Genomic DNA, 17914 nt, shown 5'->3' with positions numbered 1-17914 from the left:
CACAGAACAACACATTTAATGACATAAATATAATTCAAGAAACACTTTCAGCTCCATTATCATTGCCTCAGGAAGCCCTCTAGATACCGTTTTGATGAGCAAATTATATTCTCGTGCAACACACATTATATATTACTTAGAAAATGATGCTAATAATGATGCCTTTTAAAGTCTCATTGAAAGATTATTTATTTCAAAATGTGAGAGCTGAAAGGGTTTTATGGCTCTATTACCCTCAGTGGAAATGGCAGTCAGTTGCACACATGTAGAAAGCTTGCTGGGAATAAGAGCTGGTGTTGCTGGATAACAGATGGTTATGAAAAGATTGATGAATTGATGTATACTAGAAAAAAACCTTCACATTTGTTAGACATGTGCTGTTTTCTCCAATGCAGGAAGCCCCTACATAAGAATTACTTATTACTTTATTTAAAATAGGAAAACTTGCTAATACGGGAGTAGAAAAGGCCTGGTCTCAAAAAAAAAAAAAAACCAATTAACTATCCTAACTGTATTACATAAAGTCCAACAAAACTATTTGCTTTTAGTATCATTAATGCCAAAGCCTATTTAACAAACTTATGTTTTCTTCATATTTTATTTGTATTGTGGGGGTCTGGAGGTGTTGGGCTTACTCCTGGCTCTGTGTTTTGGGTCATATAGGTTGCTGAGATCAAACCTGCTTCAGCCATATGCAAGCAATGGCACTGCATTTTCTATATTTTGGTTTTTCAGGCCACAGCCATTTGATGCTCAGGGGTTACTCCTGGCTAAGCGCTCAGAAATCGCCCCTGGCTTGGGGGGACCATATGGGATGCTGGGGGATCGAACCACAGTCCTTCCTTGGCTAGCGCTTGCAAGGCAGACACCTTACCTCTAGCACCACCTCACCGCCCCACTGCCTTATATATTAATGGAGAATACAAAAACTTGAAAGGATTAAGAAAATATTTTGAAAAAGATTCAGGTAAGATTTAAATTTATTTTAAATAAGAGAATTAGAATGCCTGTCTCAAATACAGGGGTTGAATACAGGGGTTAAGAAGTAGGGCGGGCATTGGTGGTGGGAATGTTGCATTGGGAAGGGTGTTCTGTTTATGACTGAAACCCAACTACAATTATGCTTGTAATCATGGTGTTTAAATAAAGATTTTTATAAAAAAATAAAAATAAAACGTGTAACTGACTTGGGGGGGACAAACCATATAATTGATTCATAATAACAAAGTGTTTATAAAAAAGATTTAAATTTATTTAGTGAAACAGTCACTGTGGACATATTGTTGTCTATTATTACTGAAACACCTAAAATATGAATAAAATAAATCACCTATAGTTTCTTTAGAACTTAATAAAAATGTGCATATAAGCCATAGTCTTATTATATATATTTTTGGTTCTTGGGTCACACCCGGCAGCGCTCAGGGGTTACTCCTGGCTCTATGCTCAGAAATCACTCCTGGCAGGCTCAGGGGACCATATGGGATGCCAGGATTTGAACCACGGTCCTTCTGCAAGCAAGGCAAAAGCCCTACCTCCATGCTATCTCTCAGGTCCCATAAAGTTTTATTTTTAAATATCAAAATAAAAACACCAAATATGGATGATTGAGTGGCAGCCAAACTACCAAGATACCTTCTCAAAATATGTATAGCTTGTGGAAAAATGTTAACAATTAAAAACTTAAATAAGCTTATGAAGGTCATGAATTATTGGGTTCATATGTTTCGCATTTTCTCACTTAAAATGCCAGTTTAAAAAATGAACACAGTTTATTGCCTAAAAATTAAAGGGAGATATACAAGCTAAAATTTCAATAAAACAATTATACATTGTGTAAATTATCCTGTGAGAAAAACTACTATATAAAAATAAAAATATTTTTACTAAAAAATATTAAAACCTGATAGTGGTGGTGAGACCTATATCTGTTTGCACATTTAGTATTAATTTTCTTTCTTTTTTCTTTTTTTTTCCCAATTAGTCAAATTTGGGTTTGAGCAGGAGACAATGTTAAAGCATTCATTTTCAATTAAAATTATTATATAATTTAATCGCCTAACAAAAATTCTAAATTATTATTAAAATACTTTTTATGTCTAAGTTAAATATTTTGATTACAGCTAAGACAATTTTAAGATAACTACCTAATTTTACACTATTGGATAAAATAGATTTAACTTAAATATCTTGAAAACTATAATGCTTTGCCTTTCATTTTATTTGTATAAATTATATTGATCTATCATAACCTCACTAAAGTTACAACTTTAATTTTTCTGATTTGAAAATAAACTGTCCAGATTACCCTTTTTTTTTTCCTCAAGATTTTTCTTTACAAAGCTACCTAGTTAGAATAAGATTACTTACAGCCATCCACTTAACTTGATTACAACCCAAGCCATGTACAGTAGGGTCTCCTGGAGTTACAAAGTTGGAATGACAGAACCTTTGAATTATTTCCCTTTCTACTGATTCTCAGATTTCCTGATTATGCTAACATTTAGTTACCAGGGAAGACTCTACTTCTGTAGATGATTATAATGATCTGAAGAAATAAATTCAACCCATAACGTTTTCTTTGCCTGAAAGTGTTCTTCAATATTTTTTCTTCTAAAGATCTACTATGTCAACACAATGCTAAAGAGACTACATCAATTTTCATTCTGCTTCTCAGCATATGTATCAAAAAAGGAACAAAAATATGCAATATCGTCTTCTTTGCTGTGGGTAACTCATCACCTAATTTACTAGCAGGCAGCAGAAAGAAGTCATACTTAAACCGAGCTTTCACCCTTCCTTTCTCCTATCCCTACCTTTTTCTCCCTGGGAATTTCTTTTCAGAAGTAATGATAAAATAAAGGAAGTTACCCACATATTACAAGAAATTTTTCTTTTAAACAAAAGTTGAAGTACTTGGGTAGATAAATGTAAGGTATTATATAGGGACTTCACTTCCATGTGGAAAAAAACATGATTCTTTGCCACCCACCCACACATGAAGGCATACTCAATATGATGCATGTGTTCAAAGCTGCAGGGAGGAGGAACCAAAGAGGACCATGCTTGGTTCACCTTTCTCCTGGCCTAAGTGGGCCTCTGCACTCTGCGCTGGGACACTGGGGAGCACACTAGAGGTGGTCCATTCTGAGCTGAACAAAGGATGCTCATAGTATTCCTCATCAGAATTGGAAGGGTCATCATCAGGCACAGACACAGAGATGGAGGGGGCTAGGAGTCTACGCCTCTCCCCGCTGCTGGTAGGTTCATGGCTGGGGAACATGTGTAGAGGACCCACTTGATCCTCAGCCCCTTCATCTATGAACAGATACACAGGAAGAAAATGCAGGGAAAACTGGACAAGACATATAAAAGATCAGACAGACAAAGACATACACTTCTCAGAAAGATACAAAAGGTCACAGAAACAACACAGTGTGATGGAAGGAAATTGGCAAGACCAAGCTGATGTCTGATGGGAGACAGTGAACATGTCATGCTTCTGAATTTAGACTATGCTTTAAACAATCTTGCCATTGATCTAGATGAATCAATGCACTGACAACTCCACTGCATGAGAAAAATTATCTATACATTCCCCTCTAATAAGTCAGAATAACCATGGAAACATTGGAAGAGAAACAAAGTACACTATTTAGATAAAAGTCTTTCAAGTAGGCTAATTTTTCTCATGCTCAGAGCTATTTATTTATAAGTCAAAAATGTTGTAAGGATTTGATGCTTATGGATGGAAAGCATCTAACACTATAGTAATGATCTATGGTGAACATGTATTTTAGTATCTTACTTAATTTAATTTTTAACTTAGTAGAAAGTAATTTTTAATTTTGGTGTTGTCATCAAAAATCCATTACATATTGTTTTTATATCCTGCCATCCTGAGGAAATACTCTTTGGATGATATGCCTTGTGGACCTTTTCAATATGAGTTAGCATTTACACCACTATTAAAAGTATATATTTTTAGAAAGTCCCTAATAATACAAACTCACTTCCCAATATATTCTTCTCTTTTAAAAGCTTTGTGAACTATTTCTATTGCATTGTTTCAGCTATATCAAGATGTCATTCTGTATAATTTTATTGGTATACTAGCTCTTGGTTATTTTTATATTCAACATAATTCCCCAATTCTTCATTGAATTGATAAAATCCATAGCTCTCATTTCTGTCCTAACTTGGGGAAATGTTATTTATAACCTTTGATATACAGATTTCCTAAATTGTATGGATTCTTATATATTTCAACAAGCTTTAAGGATAATGAACAATGAACAATATTTAATGTCTGAGGTGGTAACAGTAAATTTACCAGTCCTACCTGGGAAGTTACTAAATTTATTTATCACTATTGATAATGCACAATAAAAATTATATAGGGAATGATATAGAATTTCTTAATTTTCAACAGGAAGCCTATATATCTATATCATTTTTATTTCTATCAAATTAAGTAGATAGAATAAAATTCATCTTAAATTTAAAGATGTAACATATTTTAGGGTAATAACTCATTTTCAGAAACTATGTGCAGATTATTTGAAATAAGCTTGAAATTATGAAACCAAAATAAAATTTTACAGGATATAATTATCATCTTTTGAGAATATTCCTATCAAATTATTCCATGGAGACTCCTTCTGGATTAGTACTTAGAACTTTCTTAGTGATGAGCTTATTTTATCATGGGATAGCAGAAACCTAAAATTACATTTGATATTCTTAGTTCGAGTCAGCACGATTTCTCAGTTGAGAAGATAATTGGCTGAGATTTGTCCTACAATACTAAATCATAAGCCCTTGGTTTGTTACAGGTCCCAGTCATTCATATCTCTTCTAAATTCAGTAATTCCATGACTTTCAGTTCCCAATGTATGTCACTTATTTCTAAAAGTTTTAATATGCTTAATAGATTGCATGAACTGTCAATGAATAAGAAAAATTACATATGCCTCTCTGCTTGTCCACTTTTTCTGGGCAGTGAGAGGGATCGGCAGTATAAAACTAAAAATTTTGAAGCTAAAACACTTCTTAACTGTTTTAAGTTTTTGAAGGTTTCCAATTTCCTCTTTCTTGATGTTGTTGCTCTTTTTAAAAGTGCAAAAATATGAAAACAACCTACTGTCTGGCTCCACATCTATAACATTTCCAAGAAACAAAATTCTCTATTATGAAAACTTTTACTCTATTCAAAGAACAACAAAAATAACAGAAAATAAAATGACTCCAGCAGAAAAGTAGATTCTGTGTAGTATTATTCATTTGGCTCTAAGCCAGGCAACTTCAAAAAGAAAGTCTGGCAAAGCCTAGTTTCTTGGTACAAGGAAGTAAATGTATTCTAAGCCTGTGTTTAGAACTGTGAGCTTAAAGTCAGTCTATAAGAGAAATCTCAGTGATGTGCATAGGAAGTGATGCTTAGAGGACTAAAGTCAGCTAAGTCCAAGCAATGCAGTTGGTTCCAATGATTAACTAGAGTGGATAAAGAGGTTCTCCTTTGTTTCAGAGCTGCATATGTTAGGTCCTCTTGATTCATATTCAAATAAAAGCATGATATAATAATTATAAATACATAAGACTTAAATTAAATTTTATAAAATATAAATATAAAATAAAAATAATAAAATATAAACCAATTTGTGATTGATTTTTTAAAAAGGAAACTAATCCAGTAGTTAATCAACAACAAAAAATACTTTTCTTGGAAGATCATTGTACTCTATGGTCCTAGGCTGAAAAGATAGTACGGAAATTAGGGCACTTACCTTGCATGCTGCTATGCCCCTTTTTTTCTTTTTCTTTTTCTTTTTTTTTTGGTTTTTGGGTCATACCCAGCAGCACTCAGGGGTTACTCCTGGCTCTATGCTCAGAAATTGCCCCGGGCAGGCACAGGGGACAATATGGGATGCCGAGATTCAAACCACTGTCCTTCTGCATAAAAGGCAAATGCCGTACCTCCATGCTATTTCTCCAGCCCCTAAGCCCCAACCCCCTTTCTTGATCCCTAGTACTATATGGTCCTGTAAGCACTGCCTAGGGCATCCCCCTCAGCACAAAGCCAAGGGTAGTTCTTTAGTATACCCCCCAAAACAGTAACAACAAAGAGAGCATTTTTAGAGTCCCTTAGTATGAACCTAGATAATGAACAGTTTTCAGAATATTGTAGGTGTGTGGTTGCAGGGACATAAATTTGGTCTTGAACTCTAGATACCACTTGCTAGCCATGATATCCTGAGTAAGATGTGGAGGTCAATATTATCTATTTTGATTGCTGGGAGGAGCATACCAGAAGATATGTGAGAAGATGCCAACTATAGGGCTAGGCTCCACATAGGTTGGCATCTTTGTCAAATTTGTCATTTGTGTATACTCAGATAAGTAATCATACATCTCTGCTCTTTTCCTTCATCAACACATCAAAGTTAGATAAAATATTTATGATTTATAAATATTCATAATACTTGCTATGATATTTATTAATTTATAAAATTAATCCATTCCAAAATAGCTCTGTTGTGTAAGGTCAGAACTGAATATATTGTTTCACTAAAATGCAGGTTTGGCAGAAATCTGCTTTTAGAACAAAATAATGCATTTTATTTAAAAAAGTGATGTTTTAAAGGACCCAGGGTAATTTCACAAGTATGGACTTTTGTAGTTATTTTGTAAAATGATCATATACAAAATGAAGCTGAGGGCTGGAGCAGTGGGGCAAATGGTAGGGCATTTGCCTTGCACATGCTCACCTAGGACAGACCGCAGTTCAATCCCCTGGCATCCCCAAGCCAGAAGTGATTTCTCAGTCCATAGACAGGAGTAACCCCTGAGCATCACCAGGTGTGGCCCAAAAAGCAAAAAAGAGGAAGAAGAAGAAGAAGAAGAAGAAGAAGAAGAAGAAGAAGAAGAAGAAGAAGAAGAAGAAGAAGAAGAAGAAGAAGAAGAAGAAGAAGAAGAAGAAGAAGAAGAAGAAGAAGAAAGAAGAAGAAGAAGAAGAAGGAAGAAGAAAGAAAGAAGAAGAAAGAAGAAGAGAAGGAGAAGGAGGAGAAGAAGAAGAAGAAGAAGAAGAAGAAGAAGAAGAAGAAGAAGAAGAAGAAGAAGAAGAAGAAGAAGAAGAAGAAGAAGAAGAAGAAGAAGAAGAAGAAGAAGAAGCTGCTGATCTGGCATCCTTTATAAAAAATAATTCAGTATTTTATATTAGGTAAAAATGAAGGTTTGACATGATAACTTCAGCCTCAATGTCAGAGTTATGTTTTGTTCAAGTGATCAAACACTTCTATGAGAGAAAGAGTCTAAGGCATCATCAACTTAAAGATTTTTTTTTCTGGTTCTGGAATAATAGCTCCTGTCTCATTAAACTTCTGGATGAAGGCAGCTGGTCCATCTGTGATACTCTGTCATCTCTATGCCTTTTGCATTTTGCAAGTTTTTTACTTTGTCACCCAGAAGAATAAGAAGATAATATCTCATTATTTCAGATTAGCAATTATAATAGAGCTATAATAGACATAGGATAACACAACTCTAAAATTCTGAAGCAAACTGAAAAGGAGAAGATTGATCATTTGGTTTTAGGACTGATTTTACTATTTGTTCATAAGCTTCTAAAATCTTTGAGTTGTCTAATTGATAACTATAATAATTAGGCCCAAAAGACAAAGATCAATTTAAAGATAAAAAAGAAAAGATTGATTTAAAGGCATATAGCTTTAGTTTACTGTACCCAGATTTTCTAAATATAATATTTGTTGTTGTTTTTGAGTCAGACCTGGCGGTGCTGAGGTAATCTCTCCTCATGGACTTGGGATCATATGTGATATTGTGGATTGAATATAGATCAGCCATGTACAAGGGAAATCCCTTACCTGCTATACTATCAAGTCTGGACCTATTTATTAAATTTGGGGAGGGGAGTCAGAATCCCCTTTGTTTTCCAGAATAAGCATACATTTTGAAAATTAGTAATATTATATCAGTTTAATAAATATTCATAAATGATACCATGTAACACCTCAAATTATTACTGTTGACACCTTTTTACTTTCACTTTGGAAAATAATACCTTCAAAATAATAATATCAAGTAATCATATTCTTAAAATCAGTGAATTGCACAGTCTAATATAACCAATCTCTTGCATCTGTTTAAAAGAACTAGATTGTGATAGTGACTCTGCTTTTTGATTACATACAAATACTCTAATGTTGTTTCAAGGAAGTTAAAAAGTCCAGGTTTAAAAGTATCCAACTGTTATTTTTCCACTTAACCTGATTAATGCAATGCATTAAGGAATCCTGGTTAGGTCTTTACAAACCAACTGGTTCAAAAAATGAAAGAGTTAAATCCTGTCTAATGATGTGTCTCTGTTTTCTGATTAAACAAAACTTTTCTATAAATGAAACTTGTTATGCTACTGAGTGGTTTAAAGAGGGCTTCACTACTCCAAATCATGTTTATGTCACAGATCTAAAGTGAGACTAATAGCTAGTCTTTGAAATGAATAGGAGACTTTATAAAATACATACTCTTCTTTTTCTTTTATTTTCATTGTGAGTAACACACAGCTGTGCTCAGGGGTTACTCATTGCTCTTCAATCATGGGTCACTCCTTGCAGAGCTTAGGAACAATATGATGCAATGGAGATTGAATCTGAGTTGGTGGCCTGCAACACAATTGTCTCCAACTCCAGTTCATTTTTATTTAACTATGAAATCAAATACTTAGGCCTCTGAGACATTTACTGCTTTTTAAAAAGATGATAAATTGGTAAAAAAAAAAAATAGTAAGTTTGGGGGTCAGAGAGATAGCATGGAGGTAAGGCATTTGCCTTGCATGCAGGACAGTAGATCGAATACCAGCATCCTATATAGTCCCCCGAGCCTGCCAGGAGAGATTTCTGAGTATAGAGCTAGGAGTAACCCCTGAGCGCTGCCGGGTGTGAATCAAAAACAAAAAACAAAACAAAAAAAAAAAGTTTGGCTTTAAAATAATTAACATTAAAATATCTTCGAACTTTTTTCAGTTAAAAGTCAATTGATACTGAACATACTATAAGAACTAAGGAAAAGAACCCAAGAAGTAAGGGACAATTAATATGATAAGTGTACAAAGTCTAAATTACCAAAATGTGAAAATGGTTCTATACTTCATTTGTCTTTTCAGTATATTATACTCCAAAAAAGCAGACTTGCTGAATTCCCAGATAAACAGAACCACTCTATTGCCCTTTTGACTTCAACTGTCAAAAAGTGAAAAGGGTGAATTACTTCATCACCTGCCAATCTTGAGGGTCAATATCATATCTCTCATTTATGATAATTCTTGCCACTAGAATGCTTTAAGTAGGAGCTTGAAAACATTACCAGTGACTGCAGAAAAGTATCATTTGCATGGTAGGATCCAGCTACATTCATGATGAAATCTAGGCCTCTGCACCCAATGAAATAGTGTTTCATCTCACATTCTTTCATTGTTCAGTTTTTTCTCACCCTAATTGGCCTTAAGACTCCTTCAGTTACTAGAATATGACAGACTCTACCATGAGTACTCATCCTGGTCCCTCTGATTAAATATTAATTTTTTTCCATCTTTGCTTGGCCAAAATTTCCTTATGCTTCAGAGTTACCTTATGCTCTTTAATTCTACCATGAATAGCTAAAGAGATTTTCTTTATCCTATATTAAGGATTTCTTTCTTACCCTTTCTTGTGCTAATACAATTGAAAATAATAAGCAAACTTAGTTTTTTTAATTTTTTATTTCCTACCAGTCTGGCTCTTCCTTACTTACAATCAGGTATCATACCTGTTATCTTTACACTAACTTATATCCAGAGTTTGGAAATGTAGTAAATACAGCATAGAGACACGATTCATTTGAATGGTGTGTTGAATGAATTGATAAAAGAAGACAAAAAAGGAATCTTTCAAATCTATAAATTAAAATATCAATTTTTCAGGAATTAACTAATATTCAGTGACTATAACAACACTGATTATATATACTGGATCTAGTCCCCCATTTCCTTTTAATCCTAAAAGACTTTACTTTTCTTTATCTCAGGCTATAAGTTGGGAAAAAAGCCTCAACTTAAGAAATATAAACCTCACTCTTAAAAGCTTAGTTTTATAGATATCAACAAAAGTAAACTTATTGAAGTTTATAATTCAATAAAGTAGAAAAATTATTTTCATTTAGGAAATTTAAGGCTACCTAAATAAATTTAAGTTAATACTATGTTCATACTATATAAAGACAATGAGTCTTCTATAATGTTATTTCTTTTAACACAGTAAAAATACGCTTGAAAAGTGATGATAAAAGTATAAAATAAGAAAGTGGAATTGTACTAATTTTTTTATTTTAGTTTATGAAAACTAAGTTACAGTAAAATAAAGTACAGCCATAGCTTTTTATTTTTTCACCTTCTCCTGTAACTCTCAAACAATACACAAAAGTAAACTGTACTAAGTCAGTGAATCAGTAAAGTTTACTTTAAAATTGTGCTTTTCATCAGAGGTTCTGAATGAAAATTCTTCAAAGGCATCCCTCCAAGGAATGAAAAGCTGACAAGGCATTCCATGTGGAGTAAATGCATAAATAAATTCATGGACAGCAGTAGGTCTCAGCAGGAAAGAAAGCATGAACTCAGCTCCCAGTTCACTACTCTCAATATGGGATTCATTCATTTACTTATTCCTTAATACTTATAGAGCTTGCCTTGGGCCAGGTGGGAAAAAGACCTTGGTAATCCATAGTAAACAAAACAGAGACAATACCTTGGAAATACTTCCACCAGAAGTGGCACTTTCAATCAATTATTTTTGTTTAGTCACTTATAAAATAGAATTGATTCATCTGTTAAATATTTCATATTAAGTTAACTGGTTTTCTGTTATTATCCTAACAATCTGACTACAGAATTATATTTTTTCTTGTGCAACAAAATTTTAGTTGCCATGTTACTCTACTTTGGATTTTATATAGGCAAGTGCATTACCTGAAGTCAGTGTTTTATTTGAAGTTGATATTTTTTCTTAATTATTGGAATTACATAGCTCCCAAATTTGGTGAGAAATTAACCCGTATTAAATTTCTGGGTTAATGCATCAATGTTCATGTCTCCTTCATCAGAAGACAAACCAAAAACCCCAATAGGCCTTACCTTCCTCCACTGTGACGGTCTGTTCTGAGGCTGGTGATGGGGGTGGAGAAGGAGGCAGATTAGCTGTCTCTTCAGCTGCTAAAGATCAAACAATGGGACAATGAGATACAACAATTAATCCGATTAGACAAGTAGTTGTGTGGGCAGTCTGCCATCTGTAAAAAGGCTTCTCTATTAAATTAGGGAAAGATTCAATAGGGTGCTGCAATTATATTTAGTTCCATTACTTGATTCACATATTTTTTGAAAACCTAAAAAGAAAGAATAGTTTTAAATATTTTTAAAAAATAATTTTCTTCTTCAAATCATAAAGTGGCTTCTAAATTTCACTTATTAATTCTGTTAACTTGCACCTGATTACTTAATAAAGTATTTCATTATAATTCTAGTCAATTGTAGAAAAACACACAGAGTAAAAAAATTTGGTTTGGGTCTGAACCGGCTGATTGGAAAAATACTAGAAACTTTCAAAATAATTGGATTTGATTAGGGAGAAAAATGTTACTTTAGCTTCTTGAGTACCATCATCTTAAAACTATTTGTCTACTGACCTTAATATCAAATACAAAATTTTCATAAATCAAAAAAGAAGCTATGACTTCTTGAGGCAGTCTTCAGAGAAAAATCATGAATTAGCAGTTTTCTTCAGCATTATGAGAGAGAGAGAAAGAGAGAGAGAGAGGGAGGGAGGGAGGGAGGGAGGGAGGGAGGGAGGGAGAGGGAGAGGGAGAGGGAGAGGGAAAGAGAGAGGGTGAGAGAGAGAGAGACCAAAGAGAAAGGCTGTCAAAGATGTATTTCATTCTTAGTTCATAATTTGTATTCTCCTTTTCATAACACTTACCTTCCTTCTAATCACTTATGTGAACGCAAGGGATTTCAAAAGGAAATATTGATCAGCCAATGCCAGTGGTAAAATGTGTTCTAAAACTCGAGTAGATTTTAGTTTTATAAAGTGTCAAAAGAGGCAGATTTGGGGTAGAAAGAAACATTTTAGTTCCTTGACTTTATGAGCTTTTCCGTGGCATATTTCAAGGTTAAAATTTTAAAAAGAGGGGTTTTCAAAAATTATTAAGAGGGGACTTTTTAAAATTAATTCCTAAGAGGATAAGTGAAACACAGGTTAATATTTTAAGCAATTTGTCCCTCTTTGTTTTTAAAGAAAGATAACCTTTATATTCCAGGAATATTTAACTGAAAATTATAGAAGCATTTCAAATTATTATTCTAAAGAAGTAGAAAGTTTGGTTTAATTTTAAAGAAATAACTGAAAGATTATTGATAAGAACATCACATATTAATCACTGATATATACTAGAAAATAGATATCTATTGTTTTTAGATCCACAACTTTCCATTAATTGATTATGTAGCTGAAAATGAAAGAAAAAATCTTTGTGTCTCTCTACACATATTTACATTTGTATCTATTCTGTGTATGTATTTCTCATCCGTGTTTGTATGTAATTCTATCTCTTTCTCAATCTGAACATTTATCTTTCCTTTGGGTGTTGGGGCATAAAACCTTTAGCAAACTGAGTATGTTTTTTAGTTTTTTTTTTTTTTTTTTTTTGGCATGTACTCGTTGAAGCAAATGTCTAGAGATCAAATATCTTTAGGGAGAAAACATAGTTATCTCATTGTAGACCAGTTTCCATATAGGATACAAAGTCACTGATTAGTCTAATGAGACTTTGAGGTTTTGCGTGGTAACCACACAAATTTTATCAGTCTTTATTTGACAATAGCTACTCACATATCTGGAAATAAAAAATTATGGACAATTTAGGGGTAAAGTCTACCTATTAGCTTATAACCCTAATGTTTACTCAAATACCACAAAAACCTGTTGATCAAAGTGGAACAAAAGTTCCAGTGCATTCTAGTGATTCTTTGATGAATGCTTTATGTAAGGATTACAAGATATGGCCAATCTCTAAATAGGAAGTCTTGAGCCTATAATTAATGTGCAGGAGACCCAACCTCTGACTAAGACTTTCTCATTTACCTAAAGGCAGAGCTGTGGGCTGATCTTTATGCTGTGTTTCTTTCTCTTGTTCACCTTTCAGAACTGCTACAGCCTCGGCAGTGACTACTTGAACTATCCTTGCAGACACCTCCTCTGTAATAAATCATAAGAAAATAAAATAAAAAAATGAGATGTTCAGGTAACAAAGAAGAAAAAAATAAACAAACAATGCAATTTAAAATTCATGTTTTACTTTTCATCCCAAGGATAACATATAAGATAAAATTTACTCGATTACTAAATCAATAAAATAAAAAAAAATGGGGCTGGAGTGACAGCACAGCAGGAGGGCATATATATGCCTTGCACGCAGATGACAGTCCTGGTTCGATCCCTGGCACCCTATATGGTACCCCGAGCCTGCCAGGAAGGATTTCTGAGCACAGAGCCAGGAGTAATCCCTGAGTGCCTTTGGGTGTGGTCCGAAAACTAAAGAAAAGAAAAAAAAAAAGAAAAGAAAATGGATTGGGAATCTTGGAGCTATCCAAACTAGTATGGAATTGCAATTTTTTGTTTGTTTTGGGGCCATACCTGGTGATGATAGGGGTTACTCCTGGCTCTGCACTCAGAAATTGCTCCTGGTTTGGGGGACCATATGGAATGGTGGGAGATCAAACCCAGGTCTGTTCTAGGTCAGCCATGTGCAGGGCAAATGCCCTACCGCTGTACCACTGCTCCAGCCTCAGTAATGCTTTTGTTTATTTGTTTTTGGTTTTTGGGTCACACTGGGCAGCGCTCAGAGGTTACTCCTGGCTCTATGTTCAGAAATCACTCCTGGCAGGCTTGGGGGACCATATGGGATGCTGAGATTTGAACCACCGTCCTTCTGCATGCAAGGCAAATGCCCTACATCCATGCTATCTCTCCAGCCCCAATAATGCATTTTGAATAGCTGTTTTTACAAAAAGGAAAAAATCAGGAGCTGAATTTGTTCTTGTAACTTTAGTCAAGATTTTAAAATAAATATTTCATTGACATTTTATTCAGTTTATGATTGGAATTCACACATTCACAAGGATGTTGTGGGAGATCTGCCTATTTTTACTTAATGGTTCATTTTAGATTCTGCCTCCACTGTAAGTCTTTCTCATCCCACCCAGAATGACAAAGAGTATTTAATTAAGAACTAGGCTTTGTGGAGTAATTCATTCACTTGAAAGAAATTTATCTAAAATTTCAAGGTGAATTACCTGATTGAGTATATTTGCCTTTAAAGGTTTATTTTCTTGACTTTTTATTTATTTTGGAGATAAAAATTTTGGGTTTTGGGGCCATACCTATAGTGCTCAGGGCTTACTCCTAACTCTGGACTCAGGGATCACTCCTGGTATGCTAAGGGGATGAAATGCAATGCCAAAAATAAAATCATGGTCAGTGTGTGCAAAGCAAGCACATTGCCCACTGGTAATTGCCATGTTTTTAACTTTTTATTTTTAATCTTCATTTATTTATTATCTCTATTTTTGTTAATTAATATTTTTATTTAAGCATCATGATTACAAACATGTTTGTAGTTGGGTTTCAGTTATAAAAAATAACACCACTCATCACCAGTACAACATTCCCACCACCAATGCCCCCTACCACTTTCCTCTCACACCCCCTGCCTGTATTTGAAACAGGCATTTTATTTCGCTCACTTCCTAACTTTTATTATTTTGTGTGTTACATAATAATATTTTATTTTTATACCATGCTGTATATTTTTAATAATTTTTATTGAGACCCATGTGAATTACAAGTCTTTCACAGTTATATTTAAGGTACATAGTGACAGTGAATTAGGGCAACTTCCCCCTCCCTTCAACCCTGTTCCCAGCATGTATCCCATACTTCCCCCCTGATCCCCTGGACTGCTAGTGTAACTGGTTCCCTTTGTATATAACTTGTTATAGATCTTAATTCTGATGTTGTTGACTTTGGGTTTGATAACTAGGCCTGATCATTAATTATTTCCACTCAAAGTTTATGTGACTGTTTGCTCCAAGTATCATCCATCCTCTCTCTCTCTCTCTCTCTCTCTCTCTCTCTCTCTCTCTCTCTCTCTTTCCTCTCTTTCTCACCCTTAATTTACGAGCAGAACAAAATGATTCAAGTTCTATGGTTCTGTTGAAAAAAAAAAGAAAAATATAAAAAATAGCTGGTAGTAATCCATCTAAAAGCTACCAATATCAATTTAAAAGAAGAAAAAGAGGTTGGGGAAGAGAAAAAAAAATGAAGATGCAATGACTAAATAACCAACAGTCATAATAAACAACTACTAAACAACAGGAAAAAAAGAAGGGCTGGTGTGGCGAGGTTTTGTGCCTTTTTTTTTTTTTTTTGCATAGGCACAGTAAGTATTGGGGAAAATTAGAAAGGAAATTCCCTTGGCCTAAGAAATACACCCTTGATGCATACTGTCATGGGAACAACTACAGTCTCCAGATATGCTCATTATCAAACCTCAAAATCTTTTTATGGTGCCAGGAACCGTTCTGCTCAGTGTGGCTGACAAAATCAGTCTTCTGTAAGTAGAGATCTTGGTATTTGCACAGGTCATAGGGTGAAGTCTAGGATAGAGTCTTTCTTTATGGTCTAGATTAGAAGTTCTGCTCTGTCACAGTTGTTGCAGTCAGTTTTCTGTAAGTAGTGATCTTGGTTTTGCACAGATTTTAGGACAAAGCCTAGGATATAGCCTTTCCTCTGGTTCCAGAAGTTCTTCTCAGTTGTAGTTGTCAAAGTCATACCTCTGTAATTAGAGATCTTGGTTTTTGTTCAAATCCTAGGCTGAAGTCTAGGCTAGGATCTTTCTAATTGGACTCAGGAAAAGTTCTGCCCTGTTGCAGTTGTCAAAGTTAGTCTTCTGTAATTAGTGATCTTGATATTTGCACATATCAAGGACTTAGTGTCTTCTGATTTCATCTTACCATCAGGTGGTGAACCTGCCCTTATATAGTTGTTGCTGTTTCCTCATCATCAGGATGTTGTATCAACCTGGTGCAAGTTGGTACCAGGGTGGTATTAGGAGCTCCCCAGAGGGTATTTGATTCCTGGTACTATTGCAGGGAACTGTGTTGGTTCTATGGTTGGGGTCTGGGGTTGGAGGTTGGAGGTTTAATGTCCAATTACATGAAGCCTAAGTCGAGTCCCCATGACAAATGTTCAGGGTGGGGGCACCCTATATTATAAAATGTATGAGTTCTTATCCCTAGTAGATAAGATCTTGTTTCTATACATAAGATTCCCCCTTTTTTTCAGTATGCCTATGCAAAAAGAAACAGTGCCATATATTATTGCTGGTGCATGTGGGGTAAGAATGACAGGCTATATATACTGTCTCTGTGCCCTGGTTTTGACCTGAGCATTTATTCCAAGCAAGAATTTTTCTTCTAGAATTTCATATCAAGAAGAACTCAAACAAATGAAATTAAAATAAATATATAGAGAAAGATTTAAAAAATGAGAAAAAATAAACAACTTAAAAAATTTAAGAAGGAGAAAAAAAAAGAAAAAAGTGGGGGGTGGAGGAGGCTACTTTTACATTTGAAAATAAACACACTAAGAAACATAAATATTGAGGTATTAAACATACAAACATCCCCATTAAGTCTTTTGAGATATTCTTGAGGGATGTAAGATTCAGGGCCTATTTCTATTCCACACTGTGGTCTTGTTAGATTTGAGAAATGATTTGCAGAAATAAGTGATCCAGTAATGTCCTTGTGCTGGGGTTCCTTCTAGGGCTGAATTTGGTAGCATGCAACACTCCACATTTGGGGGTATGTCTCACTTCCTAACTTTTTAAATAGTCACTTGATATTAAAACTCAAAGGTCTAATGGTGATATAACTTAAAGATGCTGATCTGTAGTAAAAGCAGTCAGAATGCAGAAGCAATATTTAAAAAACATTGCAGTGTTCCCCATCTGCCAATATGCTACTTGGATGCTTGCCTAATCATTAATAAATCATTATCATTAACCAAAGTTTCATATGGTGAAATAAAGGATTATGCCAGCGAATCAAATATTATTACTATAAATATTATAGTTAGAATATTGATGTTAAGATAACTAGGATATTATTAATTGCCTGACTTATTGTGGTCTTTTACTTTTGTTTAAAATAACTTTAAATTTAATTCAAACTTTCTGTATCCAAAATGGCAAATATTCACAGGTTGCTTAAAATTATTTCTGAAAAAAATTTAATGTATAAGTATAAATGCAGCTAATTTGCTACATTCAATTTTGCCTAAACAATGAAGACATTTATATTACTACAATCAGCTATGGAATACTTTCAATTTAAAAATAATACTGAGGATTGAAGCCATACACTTTTCAACTCAGATAATGACCAGACCCGCAGCTGCAGGTTTTGACCATCGCCTCCCAGATGTGTCTGCAGAAGCCACATGATCTGAGGTGAGCTGGCCTGCCCACATCTCCTAGTCAACACACAACATACATAAAATATCACACCACAGGAGTGACAATGTGAAAACAAAGCAGGTCAACACTATACATAGAGAACAAAGATGGCAGCTTTGATGACCGAAAAGTACCAACCACCTATTTGGCCTCTCAGATAAGGAGTTTAGAGAAGAAATATGGAAGATGTTCATAGAACTCAAAAGCATGGATCCAGCTAAATGAACCACAAATAAGAATCAAGAGGATATAATAATAGAGGGGCTGGAGTGGTGGCACAGGCGGTAGGGAGTTT

At 34.4% G+C, this 17914-nt stretch overlaps 1 protein-coding gene across 23 annotated transcripts in view; it reads right to left on the bottom strand.

The window, feature by feature from the left end:
• MAP2 (microtubule associated protein 2) overlaps positions 1-17914 on the bottom strand; it is a 188670-nt gene that overhangs the window by 38699 nt on the left and 132057 nt on the right. For 15 of the 23 annotated variants that reach the window (XM_049784050.1, XM_049784042.1, XM_049784126.1 and 12 more), the window contains 2 exons: positions 13185-13298; positions 11180-11257 (listed from right to left, as the gene is read on the bottom strand). In XM_049784050.1, the coding sequence (XP_049640007.1) occupies positions 11180-11257; positions 13185-13298 (192 nt within the window). The remainder of the gene's footprint in view (positions 1-11179; positions 11258-13184; positions 13299-17914) is intronic. The other 8 variants (XM_049784081.1, XM_049784117.1, XM_049784120.1 and 5 more) reach the window with 2 other exon arrangements.

This window comes from Suncus etruscus, chromosome 1 (genome assembly GCF_024139225.1).
Source record: "Suncus etruscus isolate mSunEtr1 chromosome 1, mSunEtr1.pri.cur, whole genome shotgun sequence".
NCBI classification, from domain to species: domain Eukaryota; kingdom Metazoa; phylum Chordata; class Mammalia; order Eulipotyphla; family Soricidae; genus Suncus; species Suncus etruscus.
Note: the sequence above shows the minus strand (reverse complement) of the source record. Positions and strands in the feature narration are given on the sequence as shown.